The following is a 19,383-nucleotide window of genomic DNA, read 5'->3' as shown; positions in this document are numbered from 1 at the left end:
GGAAACACTGAGTTACCAGCTGCTCCTGCAGCCGCTGAGGTGGCTCTGCGCTCCGTTCGACGTCCTGCAGGTTCATGGCGCTTCCTCGCTGTGGGACCTCCGGCAGGTACATGTGGGCAGTCACCCCCACCAGGCCCCCCCTTTGCAGGGGTGAGGACCGAGTCCGAGGGTTTCGGATTCCGGGTATCCCTCAGGTGTCACAGGGTGGCGGTATCTGCAGAATGCTGCTGTCATTGGAGGCTGAGGGGCTCCACAAACTCAACTTGTTTTTAGCTGCTCTCCTGACACCAGGTGGCCCTTGGCCCTTTCAAAAACAGACACTAAGATAAGGATTTGCTCGTGTTGGGGCTGCTCAAAAGAATGTCTGGGGGTTCTGAAGGCATCTCTAAGGCAAGTTCCAGAAACCTTTGGCACAGAGTAACAGTGTCTTTGAAATAAGCAGAGCTTTCTGAGAGGACCCCTTGGAGGATATTTGATTGCCCTCATGTGGTTTGCTCAAACACGCCGTACATTTATCTCTGCAAGGGAACCCTGCCATCACCAGATGTATTGAAATACCGGGCTGTTCTGTCTCCATCTGAGCAAACAGATGTATCTTCTTAAAAAGTCTCTCCTGCTGGGATTGCCTGTCACCATCCGCTCCTGGTGGCTTTAAGCCACTTCTCGAATGAAGTTCAGCTGTTCTTGTCTTCCTCTCTCAGCTGTTCTTCCCTGGACGGCTTTTTTCTTCCCATTAACACAACACAGAGAGCAGATACTTTGGAAATGTGCATCGATTTTTCACTTCCTTTCTGGGTGCAGGCAGCCTCCTCGTCGGGTGTGGGGCCCCAGGACTCGAGGCTGCAGTGTCAGGGTTTGGGACATCCCCATTGTCACCCTGGTCCCAGCCCCAGCACACTGGGATGATGGAATGATCTAGGGGTGAGAGGACTACGGACTGGGGTGGGGGTGGGGTCGTCTTTTTGTATGTGACTGGATACCAGCAAGAGGCATTCTTACAGATTGTGGGCTGGAAGAGTAGGCTGTATGCCCAGCATGGAGCCCAGCTTGGGGCTTGAACTCACAATCTTGTGATCAAGACGTGAGCGGAGATTAAGAGTCGGACGCTTAACCAACTGAGCCACCCAGGCTCCCCAAGAGACTTTAAAAAAAAAAAAAAATCCTCTATTATTTTCCTGATTTTTAAAAAATACATGTTTTAAGTCTTTGGAAAATGTATTAAATTAAGAGTGGTATATCTTATGTAGCTCCCTTTCTTTTCTTTTCTTTTTTTTTTTTCCTTTACCAAAATTCTGCCTGTAAAAGGAATTTATCACCAGGTTTTCTTCCTTTGAAGACAAAAAATATTCTTTTTTTTTCTCCTTTTCCTCCTGGTTGCAAAGTGCTGGGCCAGCTTCTGTCTCAGCACCAGGAGCCTTTCGCAGCAGGGTGTGGACACTCTGTCCTGTGTCTTGAGGGTGTGGGCTCCATGTCTGTGTGTCTTCTGACCATTTCCAGCTTGCCAGTTTTCCATAAAATGTCAGCTGGGGCCAAATCAATGAGTAGATAAGCACACAGAGCTGATGCCGAAATGTTTATTGTGCTCAGATAAGCTGACCTAACTTTCAGCGTGTTCGTCCATCCATCCCCAAAGCTGGTTTCATGTCTGCAGCCTTTGGGGCATCATGCCAGGGAGCTGGCTTGGGCTTTGTTCTCTTGATATGTGTGTGCTTTCCGGATCAGAACCATAAATCGACAGTGGTCCTTTAAGCTGGACCAATTGAGCAGGGGGGCTTTGGGGGCTCTGGGCTCTTTCTAGCCCCCACCCTGGCTTTCTGGTTCTCGTCCAGCACGGCAGGCCTGCAGCTTCCCCTGTCCATGCAGGGAGCTGTGGCTCCTTGAGTGGGATTCTTCAGGACCTCGAGGAGGGCAGCCAGGGACACTAGCCTTCGCTCCCTAACTGCCGTGCTCTGTTGATTCTCAGGGCCACTTTTCGTGTTTACTGGATGGCATCTCTGAAGTCAGGTGTGTCCTAGGGCCGGTGGCATCTCGCGCTTGCCTCGGCTGGAATGGAAGTCAGGTTCTCACTGAGAGGGTTGGTGTTGTCCTGCGCCAGCCACCAGGAACACACATTCTCTGCCTTTCCTTCACAGCTGGGGAGATTGCTCCCCTCTCTCTACCCAGGGCCAGGGTCCAGATGGGCACGTTTCTCTGCTCTCCCTTTTGTTCGGTGGATTTACTTCTGTTTCTTGACTCTGAGGACTAGTGCCTTTATTCTACTCTCCTTTCTGGGCCTTTTTTCCCTTGGGGTCCATAAAAGAACGGCATCACTTAGCACATACAGCTGGGCTCAGCAGACTTTTTCTGCAAAAGGCCAGATAGTAAGAATGTTCAGCTCTGTCGTAATTATGTACCTCTGCCCTTGGAGCATGAAAGCAGCTGTAGACAATGTAGAAGCAACTGGGCATGCTGTGGTCCCATAAAACTGTATTTACAAATGCAGGTGACAGGCCAGATTTGGCCTCCAGGCTCTGGTTTGCTGACCTGTCACCTACAGCCTCTCCGTAGATGCCGTATTTCCTTGAAGCTGCCACGTGCCCAGCCCTGTGCCAGGTACGGATCCAGAAGGGAACGAGATAGTCAGCCAAGCACCCTGCCCCTGTGTGCTCATATTCTAGTGGGAGAGAGCGCCCATGTGGAAAGAAATAATAAAAAGATGCATCATGGCATAGATGAAGGGCTCCAGAGGAAGCAGTGGGGTCCGGGGCCGCCAGTGGGTGAGGGAGCCCCTTGGACAGGGCAGCCAGGGCCGCCCCTCTGTGCGGCGGATACACGTATGGGACCTGGCAGAGCATCTGGGCCCCCGTCTGCAGTGCTGTGACCTGTTTCCCCGGCCCCGAGACCTGCGTGGAGATGAGGCAGACAGAGCAGAAGAGTGAGTGGCCGCTTCTCCTGACTACTGAGTTACTGCAGTATTGGGGTGTTAAGCTGGTCATGGACTCTCTTCTTTCTCATCTGTAAATTGGGGGCCACAGCACCCCTATTCCCTTCATTGCTCTCCCGCCCCCGCAGGGTGTTGGTGGGGCTTCTTCACTCAGGCTGTGTGTCTCAGGACCGCTGTGGACACGGGGGATGCCTGGGGCCCCCGATCCAGAGTGCTCCTGTGATTAGGGTGCCAGGGCATAGCCAGCTTCATCTTTAGAGGGACTGGGTCTCTTAAAGCTCCCTGAGGAGTTGGCATCAAAGGACGTGTGACCCATTCTGACCCGTCTCGGCTTCCCGGTCTCCAGGGTCGGGGAGTGGCTGGGAGCTGCCCACACGCTCTGTGGCCCCTGCTCAAGCCAGACACGCGTAGGATGTGAGCAGAGGATGGCTCCCCCTCCCCCACCGCCAGTGCTCACCGGTCCTCTGGCCAGAGCCCTCAGCTCAGAGTGAGCCAGGAGGAGAAGCGGTCTCCTTCGAAATGGTCCACGTGTGTGACTTGGTCTTCCTGCCGCAGGGAGCTCTTGGGTGACATGATCTGTCCAGTTCAGCAGGTGCTGGCTGTGCCCTTCTGAGTGCCCAGCTTCTTGCCTTCCTGGCATAAACACCCATGGTGTTGCCTTGTGGCTCCTGCAGGCTTCCCAGCCTCCCTGAACTTGGCTGTGTCTGCCTGCTCTGCGTGGCCCTTTACCACCCCCCCCCCCACCCTCAGGCTTGCTCTGCCACCCTTGGGGACCCTCGGGGTGGGTGGGAGGCACCCTGAGTTTGGTGGGGTTGGGCCAAGGTGGGCAGTGCCTACAGAAGGCCAGAATCCCCCACTCCAGCTGCCCGGTCCCCACTCTGTCCTCTGGCCCGCAGGGCTTGCCACCCCTCAGGGCTCACTCTTTTTGGCTGTCAGCGCCCAGGAGTAGAGATTGGTGGGGCTGCCTGGCGCAAGTCCTGCAGGGTGTTTATTTTCCCCAGGCTCCTCCCCAGGACCGTCTCTCGTGCCCCCCGTCTGGACTGGCTCTGGTCGGAGCGGTGGGAGGACTGTCGGGTACACCGGGGCGGCAAGGGGCCTGTGTGCCCCACTAGCGGGAAGGATGCCAGGTACATCTCAGCACCTGCCTGCTTGGCCTCCGCCTGAATCACTTTCTCATGCATGATTGTTGCAGCGCCGTAATCCTGGAGCTGGTGGGGGTCCTTGGCGATCAGAGCAGGTGCCCCCTGCAGCCTGGCCCCTCCACACCATGGTGCTCAACCAAGGCCCTTCTATCCTGCACTTAGGGGCCTGGGTCCCAGAGATGAGCAGTGTGTCCTGGGAACGGGAGCCATGATGCCCCGTCCTGGAGGGACTGAAGCAGAGGCTGCCAGGGCCACGTAGGGGCTCATGGCCCAGGATATCTCCATGTCATTCTTGGTGGGGGGGCATGGGGTGGTGAAGCTCGCGGTTTTGTGATTCTTGCATTCTTGTGCCCATGCTTCCAAGTGCTTGAGAACGTGTGACCGACCAACCTCACTCCATGGGATGGATGGACAAACCAGCTGCTTATTGCTCTCATTATTCTTGGGATCGGTCTGCCCATCTGGGTGGTGCCCCAATGGGACTGAGGGTATGGTGGGAGGCAGACATGGATCAGGAAGTATGGTGTGGGAGGAGGTGGAAGGTGTTTCAGGGGGGCTGTGCCAGCTTCCAAAGCCAAACAAATTGTTCTGTGTACTTTTCTTGGATGGATCCTATAAAAGCCCATGTTCCGATTTCCTGTTTTTTCCCCTGTGTATTTGGGAAACAGCAGAACCCTTTGTATTCTAAACACTCACGTGCCAGGTGGCTGCTTGGGCATTTCTCAAGTGCTATGCTGAAAAGGAGTTCCATGGTCACATACTGGGAGGGGCTGGAAATACTGGATTAAATAGCATTCACCAGACCTCTTGACTTCGGGCCTTTGATACTCCGATACACTGCGTTTCCCACTCACTCAGCCACCACGACATCCTCTTAGCCCCCTTTCTAGTGCCATGTCCGTAAGACACACTAGACACACTTTGGAATGGGGCCTTAGGTGTTGGGGAAAACCAGATAGGATCCTATAAGATGGTAGCAGAGGTAGGCTCATTAAGGCAATTATTTTTGTATGGGAAATGGGAGCCCTGAGTGGACATGTTTCCGGTCATGGTGCCATGTCTCCTTGGCGTGGGGGTGCCCGGCTCACTGGGGCCCCAGGTTGGCTGCTACTGGATGCCGAACCATAAGGCTACGGAGACTGTGGCTGGAGTGGTGCTGCCCCCTGGTGTCGGTTGGTGGAGTCACCTTCTCTGCCTTGAGCTAACTCTGGCTCCTTCCTGTCTTTGCTTTTTCAGACCGGGAGTCCATCTTCTTCAATAGCCACAACGTGTCGAAGCCAGAGTCCTCATCGGTCCTGACCGCGGTATGTTCCTCCTGCCGTAGTGGCCTTCCCTCCCGGCCCTGGGTATGCGGGTGCCGCTCGCGGTGGGGCCCAGGGCTGAGCTCCAGCAGAGCACTAGCTTACTCCCGAGGGAAGATTTTCTAACTCTTCTCCCAGAGTGAGGATCTCCCCACCCTCCTCCCAAGTCACGAGGAATTTGCAGACCTGCTTGCTAATCTGCCTTTTTCCTGATTTAAAAAAAAGGGGTGGGAGGCAACAGCACCGTCCGTCTTCCTTTCTCTTTCCATGTCCGCGTGAATCCAGTAGCGTTTGTTAAGGGCTGGCTGGTACCTCCGCGGGGGTGGCCCACGGGCTAGGCAGGCTTGGGGCGGGTTCCGGGAACGCTGCAGTGTGACAGGCACCATCCTAGACGCCCCGCGGCATCACGCCTGGGCCCCGACTCGCCCTTGCGGGAGCAGGGCACACAGTTCTGTTTTCCGGAGTGGGGAGGCTCATGCTCAGCAAGGTTGAGTGACTTCTCCAGACTCACAGGGCTCTTCACTCAGGGGCCGTGCTGGCCCATGACCCCAGATTGGTCTGATTCCAAAGCTGGGTCTCTCGGGAATTTAGGACTTTTTCCCTCACTGGTACCGGCAGAGCAGGGTTTGCCCAGAGCAGAGAGTTAGAAATTGTCACAGGGCAGCTTCTGCCGTCCCTCTCAAGTCCAGCGGGCCGGCGGTCTCCTCTGCCCCTTCCCCTGACCTTGGAGCCCTGGGCTGCGTCTCCTGAGTCATGGCCGTGCTGGCCAATCTGGGAGGATTTGCCTGTGTCCTCCTCCTTGTCCTAGGCTGTTCTCACCAACAGCATCCACTGTAGGCCCCTGCCCCTGGGCCTTACTCCGCTCCTTCCTGCACTGGGGGCATGCACTTGCCTATCGCCTCCTGCGCACTCCCCACCCCCCCGGGCCGCCTGTTCATGTCTCGGGTCTGGTTCCTCTGAGGAGACAGCTGGGTGCTGAGGGTTTGACAGAGCACAGGCGTGGACGGGGACCGGGAGGGAGCACCAGTGTCCCTCAAGATGTTGAGAGACGTTCCCCAGGAACAAGTGCTGTGGTCAGGGAAGCTTGGAGAACAACCAGATTTTTTTTTTTTTTTTAAAGATTTTATTTATTTGACACAGAGAGACATAGTGAGAGAGGGAACACAAGCAGGGAGGGCGGGAGAGGGAGAAGCAGGCTTCCCGCGGAGCAGGGAGCCCGATGCGGGGCTAGATCCCAGGACCCTGGGATCATGACCTGAGCCGAAGGCAGACGCTTAATGACTGAGCCACCCAGGCGCTCCGAGAACAACCAGATTTTAAGCCAGAATCTCTCAGCGCCTGGCTGTGTGCACGTAAGATACAAAAAGCTGTTTTGTGCAAGCAAAGGGGTGCTGGTCTTCTAACCTTCAGAGACTTTAGACTGACCCAGTTCCACAGGGCTTCTTCCCTGAGAGGGTCTCAGACCTTGTTTGGCTGGTGGCTTTGTGGGGGGGCGGGGTGGCATTCCACAGACTTCCCGGGACACTGCCCCTGCCAGTCCCTGTGTGGCTCTAGCAGCCCCTGGGGCAGTTCACTGATGCCAGAGGGTCCCAGGTAACCTTCTTAGATAATCACCTGTCTGCGGCTCAGCCTGTTGCTTCATCTGTGAAATAGGAAAGCTGAGAAGCTTCGAGAGAGTTCTAGGCCTTCTTTCGACCTGTAGGGTCCGCCCTCATTTCCTCCTTCCCTTCAGCTCCTGACTGCCCTTCAGGAAGCCCCCAGGACTGACACCACATAAAACAAGACAAGAGAGGTGGCGCCTGGGTGGCTCAGTCGTTAAGCGTCTGCCTTCGGCTCAGGTCATGATCCCAGGGTCCTGGGATCGAGCCCCGCATCAGGCTCTCTGCTTAGCGGGAAGCCTGCTTCTCCCTCTCCCACTCCCTCTGCTGTGTCTCTCTCTGTCAAATAAATAAAATCTTTAAAAAAACAGAACAAGAGAAGTGCACTCAGCCATGCCCTTTTCTGTGGGAGACGTAAGCCCCTCCTGCCTTCCTCCCTCCCACCAGGGGTCCCTCCAGTCCCCATCAGGGCCTCCTGGCCTGGCCTTGAAGCCCCGCCTTCCTCCCCCTCTGGAGGCCGCTGAAGGTGAACCCCACTCCCACACCTAACTTACAGGCCCCCACACGCTGCTATCCTAGGGTAGTGGTGAAGAGTGTGGACCCTGACGAGACTAGGTGGCCTCAGCCCCGAGCTCCACCAGGTTTCAGATGTGTGGCCTGGGAGTCACATTGCCTCGCTGAGCCTCTGTTTCCCCCTTCTGCCCCGCAGGCTGGTCAGGGCATTCGGGGAGTTAGTGACCTCCTCTATCGCCTCCCCATTTCCCAGAGCATCGTCATTGCCTTCGTGTTCACAACCCAGGGGCAGGATCTCTGTGCCTTTATCTTGTCCTAGGATGGCTATTTAGTTTAAGATCATCGAACAGCTTCAGAAGGATTTCTGAGATGCCTTAGCTGAGCTGAGAAGGTGCTTTTCTGAGCAGTGTGTTAGGAGACTTGGTGATAATACAGCAGCTGGAGTCCCCCTCGCCAGCACGCCTGGGTGCAAGCCTCTTGGCTCCTACGTCCTGCGGTGCACGTGGTTTTATCACCCCATTTCTTGGAGCGACAAAACAAGGCCCAGAAGTGTACATGATGCCTCAGGGCCTGCAGGGGCGAGTGGGCTGAGCCAGGGCGTCTGCCTGGCTCTCTCTGACTTGGGGAGGACCCCGGGCCACAGGTCCAGTGGCCGAGCTGCCGCGCCGGGCTGAGCCTCTGACTGGCAAGAGTGACCTCGAGGCGGGTCCAGGCTTGGGCAGGTGCTCAGCGACAAGGGCTTGTCACAGCCAGGCCGGTACTGCCCCTTACGAGGTGTTTCCTCTGCTAGGACGCCGAGGCAGCAGGGTCGTGGGCTCGGGGGCCCTGCTGACTGCGCAGAGCCCGCGGGCATGGCTTTCACAGCGGACTGCTGATGGTGCCCTGGTGTGGGCTCCTTGCTCTCTATGTGTCTGCAGGTTCCCCATCGGCCGTTCTAGCTACCTGTGCTGGGGTAAGGGCCATTTGTGCCCAGGGCTCTGTCCTCAGCCCTCCTGACTTGACTTTATTTTTATTTATTTATTTATTTTTTTGATTGAGTGATAGTCACATAAGATACAATGTAGCCATTCTCAAGTGAATAGTTCAGTGACGTTCAGTCTGTTCACCTTGTGCAATCACCCCCTTCTATCATGTTCCAAAACATTTTCACGACCTCGGAAGAAAACTCTGTACCCATTAAGCAGTCACCCCTTGGCAACCTCTTCCTCTCAACCCCTGGTAACCACGCATCTGCTTTTCATCTCGATGAACTCGTCTGTTCTGGACCTTTCATATGAGTAGTGTTACACAGTGTGCGTGACCTATTGTGTTTGGCTTCTTACGCTTGGCCTGATGTTTTGAGGGTTCACCCACTCTGTGCCATTGTGTAGCCGAATAACGTTTCATCCTGTGGAAAACACAGTTTGTGTGTCTGTCCGTGTGTTGATGGACATTTGGGTTGTTTCCACCTTTAGCTGTTGCGAGTACTGCTGTGAACGTTGGCATAGTACCTGTTCTCAGTCTGTTGGGTACATACCCAGGAGAGGAATTGCTGGTCACGTGGTAATTCTGTGTGTCAGTTTTTGACCCAGCTTCACTTTTATTTCTGATGAGTCGACCACCTTTCTTCCCCTTTGGCCCCTGAGCCCCACGGCCCCCAGGACTCAGGAGTCCAGTATTTATGGGGCACCTCCTATAACCTTCCCCTGACGGACTCAGAGGCAACACAGGGCCCTCCCTGCCCTAAATGCAGGTGTAGAACCTCCTTCCGACCAGGCCGATACTGTTCCCACCACGTCAGTGACCAGCAGAGGAGAGAGGCCTCGTTGGTCCTGTTTTGCACATGAGCAAACTGAGGCACAGTGAGGCTGAGTACTTTTCCCTAGGACCCCAGAGCTAGTAGAAAGTCACTGTTAGGATTCAAATCCCTATCCTCCCGATCCGCAATCCTTCCCGAGGTTCCCCTTCCTCGGCGGCCCTTCCAGGGGCCAAGTTTGAGTCTGTGTGCCTGTCCCAGGCTGGCTGGGACTAGAGCGGGAGACCAGCAGTGTGGGGCCGTCCTTCTGGGTTGTTACAGGGACTAGACACTTAGTACCTGCCCAGAAGCTGGTGGGACTTGGGGAGTGGCTGTGTGAGTGCTGCCCTCCAGGGGTCTGTCCTGCCCCCTTCCAGAGGGGAAGGCCAGGCTTTGGGGCACCTGAGCAGGGTCTCTGTGTGTGGTATGGTGTTGCACCTCCCCACCCGTGGCCTGACTTGACTTCCGTTTGTGTGTGTGTGTGTGCACACAGCTGGACAAGATCGAGGGCGTGTTCGAGCGGCCGAGCGACGAGGTCATCCGGGAGCTGTCCCGGGCCCTTCGGCAGGCACTGGGTGTGTCACTCTTCGGGATTGACATCATCATCAACAACCAGACCGGGCAGCACGCGGTCATCGACATCAACGCCTTCCCAGGTGAGCGTTGGAGCCAGGAACCCCCTTCGTCGGTCTGTAGACCAGTGTCCTTGGGTGATGGGGCAGGCGGGTCGGGTTGACCAGCTCCCTACCTCCCTGGGGTTAGTGCAGTCCTGCTAGGCCTCAGCGCCACCTGCAAAATGGGTTTATAGCGTGGGGTGAAGTTGGCAAACGAGGTCGGTGCATCCAGCCAGGGAGAGCACAGGGCGCTTAGTGGGCCCACACTAAATACCTTTCACCTTCCTCACCTGACCCTGTGCCGGCAGCATTAGCCTTTGTTGGCCACACCTCAGCTAATCTGTTGGGTCCTTCTGGATTTAGCGAGTTGAAAGTACTCCAGAGCAAGTACACCCTCCACAGCTTGCCTGTGGGGAACTGAGTCTCCTAGGGAGGGAGAAATTATCCCAGGTCGCAGGACAGGTTGGCGGCTGGGCCGTGCTCCTGCCTGGGCCCTGAGCTGTGGTGCTGGGGACAGGCCTTGGAGCCGGCCAGCTCCCCGTTGCTGCGGCGCCGGCTTCCTGCTGTCTGCCAGAGCCCTGAGCAGGACGCATGTCCCGGGGCCCTCAGGGCTGCTGCCACAGCCTGGATCTGCCGTGCTCCACTCGTCTCAACGCAGCAAGGGGCTCGGTGGGAGATAGCACCCAACGAACCCTCAGTGGGACCGTTAGCCTGCAGGGATGATGGCCATGACGTCCCCAGTTGGCGTTGGTGGAATGAGCCCGCTTTGCATGGGAGTGCCCCGAGCCTGGCTCGTCCCCCCTCCCAGCTGGCTTTGACTTTCAGCTTTATTAAGTAGCTGCAGTGGAGGTTAAGTCGGTGTCACTGCTCAGTGGGTGTAAAAACACTCAGGAAATGGTTCCTACCCTCAAGGAGGTTAGCATCTCGTGGGAGAGCCCAAGCATGGCATGTATGGAGTGCTCAGGGGGTGTGTGCAGGGCACAGGGTAAGGCCTTTTGCACGGGGCATGGAGTGCGACCGCGGGCTGAGCAGCTCCTGGGCATCAGGCTGGGTGCTTGACGCGTGTCCCCTGACTCAGCATGCAGCCAGGCCCAGCCACCATCACAAGTCACAGCCATGGAAACCGAGGCTGGGAGGACACCACCGGCTCTTTCCGCCATTCAGTCGAGGGCCTACTGTGTGTCCCAGCTGGTCCAGACACGCGGGTGCGGCGTGATCACAGCTCAGAGGAAGGGAAGGAGCTACCCCTGAGGCCTCTGGGAAGGGCTGGGACAAGGAGGCCAGAGGCGTGGTGAGAACGTGGGGTTTCACTCTGAGCTAGGTAAGAGTGAGGCACTGAGGCCGGTGTAGGGACAATGGCCTGTGTTTCTCCGGTCACCCTGGGTGTAGCCTGCATGGAGACCTGGGTGTTGGCAGAGGTGGGGTTTTGATGAGTAAGTGATGGAATGAGAGAGTCCAAGGGAATCCAGGGCGTGTCAGGGGAAACAATGAAAATAAATGAGAGGATCTAAAGCAGGGAGGACACGGTTAGTGGTGGCCAAGTGTGAGGATTGGTGGGACAAGGAGGGGGCGATGCAGGGCTGTCAGGGTAGAAGTTCTAGAAAGATGGAGATGGGAGATGGTGAGAGCATGGAGCTCTGCACTTGAGCTTTGGCTTTGTGCAAGGTCTTGAGCCGGCCCCCTCCCAGCCTGTGCAGTTTGGGCTGGGCATCACGAGGGCATCCTGGGTGCTCAGAGGAGGGACAGTGACTATGAGCCAATGTGGGCGGAGAGGCTTCTACCCAGAGGAGCCCAGAGAAGGGCCACCCGGGTGGGGCCAGGCATGGAGGTGGGGTCTGAGGCGGCTGGAGCGCTGAGGCCGAGCCCAGCAGAGACTGCCTGAGGGAGCACGCTGCTGGGAGCGTCTCCCCAGGAGATGGCTGCTCCCTGGCCTCTCCCAGCTTGGTTGGCAAGCACTCGTGGGCCCGTCCTGAGGAGTGCATGCCAGGGGAGGCCACATCGGGCCCTGGGTGGGCAGTAGCATCCCTGTCGAGGGGGCTGCATGCCAGGCTCGGGAAGTAGTAAGAGCAGCAGCTCTTGGCAGCACACCAGGCCTGCTCTGAGAGCCCTTTCCCCCCTTTTGTCGACACCACAGCACAGCGTGCAGTGGGCTGTTAAGATCTCCCTTCAGCCAAGGGAACGTGGTGGCGGGCTGGCTGCCTCGCTCAGTCCTGCAGCCACCACGTGGTGGACCTGGGAGCGGCACTATGCCCTCCTGACCGCAAGGCTTCCTGCCTCTCAGCCGAAGGCCAGGGTTCAGATCCCGGCCTGCCCTTCCAGGCTGTGACGGGACAAGCCACGGAGGTGGACACTTCTGCCCATGGGGACAGAGCTTCCCACCATGCAGAGACAGAGGCGGGGACGTTGGCACAGTGCCCGACCCCGAGCTGGGGCCCGCAGCACTCGTTCACGCTCCGTCTGCTCTCCCTAGCCATCGGGGCGCCGGCTGTGTGGCTTTTAGCCGGGTCAGGCTGACCTTAGGGGCGTCCGCCAGCCTCCAGTTCAGCCTCGGGTCTCCATACCACCCCAGGAAGCGCACATGCCCTGCCCTGGGCCTCTTCTGGGGACCGCAGAGTGGTCGCCGAGGGAACAGCCTGACTGTTCTCCAGCCCTCCGCCCTCTGCCTGCGTCTCTGCCCCGGGATCCCAGCAGCGCAGCTGCGCCTCCCTGCCCATCCTCCCCGGCCTCCCCCAGGCCTCGGCGGGCCACCCAGGACACAGGACAGTCAAGGCACAGGTGGCACCGAAGCGCTGATTGAGGTCCTGGCTCTGTCACTTGGGAGCCTTGTGTCCTCCTCCGTAAAACGAGGCGAATCCGTGGGTCCCCGTCCCCAGCGGCTGTGAAGAGGCCCGGAGGCCGGCACTTCCTGAGCCTGGTGAACAGCAGCTGGGGGTGTCCACACCCTCACTGACGGGCCCGTGTCAGTCCCCCTGTCCATGGGGCCCGTCACTTAACTCTCTGTGCCTCTGTCTCCTTATCTGCAAAGTGGGGACAGCATTGTGAAGAATGACATTGGTGCTCATCAGCTGTTTTACCCGTTGCTGTGGGCACTTCTCCCCCCTCAGCCTCGGGCGCCTCAAAGCCATAGCTGTTGTTTGCTGGGCAAGTAAGATTGTGGACAAATGAGGCCGCCCCTGCCGCGAGGCCGCCCCTGCCGCCTGGCCCCGTCGTGGGCTGCGCCCTGCTCACTTCTGAGGCTCATTCCCAGCCAGGCTGTGCTGGCGGCTGTGAGGGCCCTCCTGGAGGACGTGCGAGGGTCCTGGACCCTCTGAGCACCGGCCTCACGTTGCTGATGGAGGCCACGTTCGTGCGGGCGGTCGGCAGTGCCTGGAGCCCCTCCCGGGGCGGGCACACGCTCTCTGTCCTGGTCTTGGAGCTGTGTGCCCAGCCCTCCGGCCTCCAGGGTGGCTCAGCGTGGGGGGAGGGCGCCCACTCATATTGAATTTCTACCAAAGCAGTGTTTTGGGAGTCAGCAGAATCCTTGCCCTAGATCACAAACCGGCTCGGTGGGTAGCTCCTGGGGACGTGTTTGCTGACATTTGCCTTCGTATCTGTGTTAGGAAATAAATGTGGGCTGTGGGCAGCCCCAGGCCCCGCTCTGTTAGAGGCACGGGTGTGGGGGTGCAGTGCCCCATTGGGGGCACCCAGTCTCTGTCCTTTGGCTTTGATGCTCCGAGCACGTGGTACAGAGGGCCTCCCGCGGGTATTTTGGGGGTGAGGAGGCAGCAGGCTCTGTTCCAGGAGCGGCCACTGTCGATCCCGCGTCCCCTCGGGCGTGCCCACAGCAGCCTCCAAACCGAGACCTCTCGGTTTACACAGGAGGAAGCTGAGGCTGGGCCACGTGGAGTAGAGGGCTGTTTGTGATCGAGAACGTGAGGAGTGGGCCTTTGGTACCGCCCCGCCCTGCCCCGCCATTCCTCTTCCCCACGTGCATCTTAGCACACTGGGTGGGTGAGTTCATGAGACACTGAATGTGCGTGAGAGGGACAGGGTGCAGGGCGTCTGCCTGTCCCGAGCGTGACAGCTCCTCACACCCTCGGGACAGCTGAATTCAAGGACTAACCCTTTGGGGCCGCCCACACCCAACTTTGAGTCTAGGCTTGGTGGCTTCGATGTGTGTCCCCTTATTTACTGAGCCTCGGTTTTCTTGAAATCCTGAGCGTGCCCTCCTCGAGTTCTGCGAGCCCTGTGGTCAGCCCGCGCCCCGCTCTGCCCCGCGCCTGCGGCCCGTCTCCGCCGCAGCCTGGCTCAGCGCCCCGTGCTGTCTGTCTTTGCCACCCGCAGGCTACGAGGGCGTCACCGAGTTCTTCACAGACCTCCTGAACCATGTGGCCACCGTCCTGCAGGGCCAGAGCGCGGCCACGGCAGCCGCGGGGGACGTGGCCCCGCTGAGGCACAGCAGGCTCCTGGCGGAGCAGGCGGGCGGCCTGGCGGGCGAGCGGACGTGCAGCGCCGGCCCCGGCTGCTGCAGCAGCATGATGGGCCCGGACCCCCCCTGGACGTCGGAGGCCGACGCGGGCGGCGTGGGCCCAGGCGGCACCACCAAGCTCCCGCACCAGAGACTCGGCTGCACCGCCGCCGTGTCCCCCAGCTTCCAGCAGCACTGCGTGGCCTCGCTGGCCACGAAGGCCTCCTCCCAGTAGCCATGGAGCCCGGGACCCAGAGGGCGGCGCGGGCCGCAGAGTGCACCTGCTGGGTCAGCCCCTCCCAGCAGTGACGCTCCTACTAAGAATTCCCAGCGATCTGATTCTTCTTCTTCTTCTTCTTCTTCTTCTTCTTCTTCTTCTTCTTCTTCTTCTTCTTCTTCTTCTTTTTTTAATTTTTAACCTGATTTTCTGATGTCATGATTGAAATAAGGGGTGGTGGAGGGGGAGATGGAAAGGAACCCTAAGTGGTCCAGCCTCAGGGCAGGTGGACGTCCCGCCTGGTACCTGCTGCGCAGAGGTCTTCACTGGGTTTACACTTGCTGTGTCTTCAACACTAGTTCTGAATGTGAGGTGGTGTGTGTGTGTGTGTGTGTGTGTGTGTGTGTGTGAGTGTGTGTGCACATCCACGTCTGTTCGTCTCGATGGCTGCTGTGGATCAGGCCTCGGGGACCCCAGAGGGGGGCAGGCTTTTGGCGGCTGAGCAGAGCGAGTGAGGGGTTCCTTCTCTCTCTCTTTTCTCCAAGCCCTCTGCACCTGGGCTGGGCCCCCTCGCTGTCACCCTCCGACTGGCCGCCTCCACAGCCTTGTGCGGGACGGGGCCTAAAGCCCCAACCAGGTGTGCAGCTGTCCCTCCCAAGAGCAAGAGCCAGAGGGAGTGAGAGGTGCACCTGTTTCCTTGGGGGATTCCATGCAGGGGGTCTGGGCTGTGGGCCACCTGTTGCCTGCCCACAAAAGGGAAGAAGGAAGGCCTTGAGTTGGCTTCTCCTTTCCACGTCCAGCTCCCTGGGGTCCACCAGGCCCTTCAGCATGGGTCCCGTGCAGCCCTGCAGGGGTGCCTCCCTCCCTGACCAGGCGCTGCTCCCCAGGACCCAGGAGGAGACTGCCTGGTTGGGAGCCCCCGGGCTGATCCCGCCTGTGCCAAGGATTTGTGCCGTGACTTTGGACAAATCACCCCCGGAGCTGCTGGGCCTCTGTGTCCTCATCTCCGATGAGTGGTTGAGCCCAGAGCACTCTGAAGGGCAGGCTTGATGCCCGAGCCCCTGCGCTGCGGTGCGGCCTGCTTCTCTGAGAAGTCAACCTGCTGCGCCCCCGCTTGGCATCGAGGCGCTCGGGGGCCCTCTTCCCCGGGCCGGGGCGGCTGCTTGTACGCTTCACGTCTTTTCACACCCGCCCAGCGGGCCCGCCCCACCCTTCTCCCATACTCACTGTAAGCCCTGAGCACTAAGCCAGCCAAGTGTGAAGGGAGCTGATCCCCAGAGGGGAGGAAGCCGTTACCCCCTCCTCCATGAGCGTCACCCCGGCCCCTGATGGCAACAGATCCCACCAGCCGATCGGTCCGTTCCCACAGTGCAGCGGGCAGCCCACCTGCCCCTCCACAGAGAAGGGGGCCAGCGAGAGGCCATGTCAGCCCTGGGACAAGGTGAACCTGGGTTTGATGCATAGGACCCCCTGAGCATGATCTTGTGTCTTCAGATATCCGTTCACTTTGAGAAAGCGGGAAGGGCCTCTGGGCTGCCCTGCAAGGTCCAGTGAGGGTGGCCCCAGAGAGGCTGCTGACCTGGGCGCTCGGAGGGAACTTCAGGCCTGGCTCAGCGGGGGCGTGGGGGTCGCCCACCTTCCGGAAAGGAAGGGCTGGGTGGTGGCCGCCATCGAGCGGGGCTGGGCCTGGGGTGAGGGCTGGTGCCATCGGAACTGCCCGGCTGTCCTGGAACCCGAGGGCCCACCGACTAACCGCGTTTACACGACTTGAGTGTTGAACCCCGATTATAATGTCTGTACGGCGCCTTTCCTAGTCCAACCCTGAGCCCCGGGGAAGCAGGAAAGCGCGGCTGGCCTCTTGCACTGCTTTGTCTCCAAAATAAACTACTGAAATCAAACTGCATTTCACACGTGTTTACAAATGTTGCTGAAAGCTTGTGTCGTTCTGGTCTGTTAATGAAATTCCAATCCCGATCTGCCTCAAGAACAGGTGGGGGGAGGGTGCGGGTGACCCCCGATGCTGGGCTGGGGCTCCTGGCCATATTGTGTTCCTGTGTAACTTAGGTCCACCCCCAGGGTCACACGTGCTCAGGTCCAGGGCCCACAGGTCCAGTAACAGTTCCCCACTGGCCTCGATGCAGGTGGCCAGCAAGGTGACTACTGCCTCTGGGAGCCAAAACTGAGCGGGGGTGGTTTTCACCTCTTAAAGACCTGGGAGCAGCAGGTGCAGGGAGAGGGAAGGCCCAGTGTGGGAGCAAGCAGGCCACTCCTGGCCCGGCTGGTGATCACCATCCAGCAAACACTGGCCATTCTGATCGAGGGGTTTCAGGAGCAGAGACGAGGAGAGGGGCCATCGGTGGGGAGGAGGCACCAGCCAGCGACCTCCACTCCGGTGTTGGCTGGGTGCACACCGACGGCACTGGATCCCGGGACACTCAGAGTTCATTTCCCCTGAGGCCCTGTGGTGTCTCCATCAGGGAAGGGCCCACTAAAATGCACCTCGCCTTAGCAGCCCCTTCCCCAGAGGCTTGCTGCTGCCCCCCTGGATCAGGGCCCCAGGGCAGGGTCTGCTGCGGTGTGCATGTGTATCACTTGGAGCCGGCCCCACCAGAATCAGGAGGGCAGTTAGGACTCTTAATTCCCAAGCGTCTGTTTGCCGGGTGGTGGGCATGGTGGGGTCCGTGGCCCTGCGGCACCTGTCTGGGTGGCGGTCAGCAGCCAGGGCTGCTGGAGGCACTCCTGATGTCAAGGGCTCCAGGAGCATTTTGGCTGAGGCCCTGGGTAGGTCCAGAGGGTCACTTGCAAGATCTCTGCCCTGGGCAGCCTGGAGCGGAGGCCTGGGGCTCAGTTCTGCTTACAGATGCTTTGATTCTAGAATGCTGTGATTCCAGAGACATTAGGCCCCGACTGAGTGCAGGCTCTTGGTATCTAACCTCTTCCAGAGGGCCCGGAGGAGTGTCCCGGGGTAGCGCCCTTGCCGTTGGCATTCACGGAGGTGTCTTGGTGTGCCACGCATGGTGGGCGGGGCCTGAAGCCGCCCTGCGTCACTGGGAGGAGGCAGACCCAGCTGGAACCCCAGGGGGTTCTCCGGTGCATCCTTAAAGTGGGCCTCCATCAATAACGGAGAGAACAACTTTGAAAGAGTTCCTCTCTACCCAGAAGCCTGCCCAGCGGGCCTCATGGAAGGTTGAAGGCCCACCAGAAACGAGCTTTCCAGCCAGCGGGGATACGCACCCATTGCCTGCCACGTGGCCACTCTGAGACCCAGGGAGACGGCATGTCCTCGTCCTAGTCTAGAAGCTGTCCTCGGCTCGGGCACTCACACCGGCCACCGGCCACACAGCTGACGAATGGCTTCACTCGTGACCCTGGGGTCTGCATCGGCCTCTCCTCTGTGCCCTAGAAAGTGATCATCCGGTGGCATCCCTGACAGCCCCTCGTCCTCCACAGGCCCTGGCCCGGAGCTACAGAGACCTTGCGCTGCGTGCTGGCTGTCCTGAAGGCGACAGCCCCTCCGCGTGGCTTACCGCGGGGCAGAGAAGTGCCCCGATCCTTGACCTTCCTCCTCGGCCAGCCTGGCCACGCCCTGATGCCGCACACCTCGCCCTGCCCTGCCCTGCCCGAGTCTGACGTGATGTGGCTGAGGCCCCAGACCCGCGATGCTTCCACTGGTCCTGCCCTCCACGAGGAAGGGCCTGGGCCTCTGCCCCTTCTCTCTGCGCAGCGTCGCCAATGTGATCTCGGAGCGACTCCCCCTGCCCCCCAAACAGACTGTTCACAGGACAGCGCGGTTGGACCTGGGCACTCTTCCTTCTGGTTCTGACCACCTGGCCCCGCCCACACCGCCTGGGGCCTTTTCCAGAAACGGTTGCATTTCCCCTTTACTTCCAGGCTTATCCGTGACCCGACGGCTCGGAGGGGCTGTCTCGTCCCCCACAGCCTGGCTGACCTCTTCCTCCAGGGCTGTCTGTGGGATCACACCTCTTCGACATCTGTTTTCCCTCAAAAAGCTTCTCCCATGGTGACTTTACTCAAAGTCTGGTGGTTCTAGTGCTGGTGACACCTGTGCCTTGTGACAAGTGCTGACGCTCTGACCCCGTTCACACACGCGACAGCATTAACCAGACCCCCAAGCTGCCGTGTACTTGATTGTGTACATCCAAGCACACACTGTTTCTGTGCGTACGCAGACTGTATATAAAAATCACTGCTTCTGGAAAAGCCAGGAAACGTCCATTGGCTCTTTCGATTGGGCGTTGTGTTCTGCGTGATTTTATTTAAAGATTTTATTTATTTTTCAGAGACAGAAGGAGAGAGAGGGAGCGCACAAGCAGGGGCAGAGGGAGAAGCAGGCTCCCCGCTGAGCATGGAGCCCGATGCGGGGCTCGATCCCAGGACCCTGGGATCATGACCCGAGCTGAAGGCAGACGCTTAACGGCTGAGCCCCCCAGGCGCCCCTGTGTTCCGCATGATTATGACACCACAGGTGGCCATCTTTGGGATGGGTTATTTCGGGGACAAGGTGACCCCATGTTCTCTTTGTCAACTAGTCATGGTAGTGGATGTTTTGGTATCTGACCGCCTCGTGGAATACAGTTTGGTGTTGTGTGTGTTATTTCTGTAATTGTCACGGATGGACTGCACCCTTGAAACATGTGAAGAAATAAACGCCTTACGGCACTAGCTTTGGAGGGCGTTCCTCCGTGCCTCGGGATGGTTAGTGACAGTGGTGGGCAGCCCGTCACCAGCCTCATAGGCGAGGCCTAGACCTGCCAGGACCCTTCCTTCAAAGGACTCGTATCATCATCATAATGGTTTTATGGTCCAGGCTGCCCGGGCCCTTCGAATCCTCCT

General features: G+C 58.7%; 1 protein-coding gene across 2 annotated transcripts in view; it reads left to right on the top strand.

Moving 5' to 3' along the window:
• Positions 1-18,860, top strand: part of ITPK1 (inositol-tetrakisphosphate 1-kinase) — a 158,854-nt gene extending 139,994 nt beyond the window's left edge. For both annotated transcript variants that reach the window (XM_032405827.1, XM_032405826.1), the window contains exons 8-10: positions 5,302-5,369; positions 9,745-9,907; positions 14,189-18,860. In XM_032405827.1, the coding sequence (XP_032261718.1) occupies positions 5,302-5,369; positions 9,745-9,907; positions 14,189-14,547 (590 nt within the window). In that variant the 3' untranslated portion in view covers positions 14,548-18,860. The remainder of the gene's footprint in view (positions 1-5,301; positions 5,370-9,744; positions 9,908-14,188) is intronic.
• The last annotated feature ends 523 nt before the right edge of the window (positions 18,861-19,383 follow it).

This window comes from Phoca vitulina, unplaced genomic scaffold (assembly GCF_004348235.1).
Source record: "Phoca vitulina isolate PV1807 unplaced genomic scaffold, GSC_HSeal_1.0 scaffold7, whole genome shotgun sequence".
NCBI classification, from domain to species: domain Eukaryota; kingdom Metazoa; phylum Chordata; class Mammalia; order Carnivora; family Phocidae; genus Phoca; species Phoca vitulina.
The sequence above is the reverse complement of the archived record's forward strand: the minus strand, read 5'-3'. Positions and strand labels throughout refer to the sequence as shown.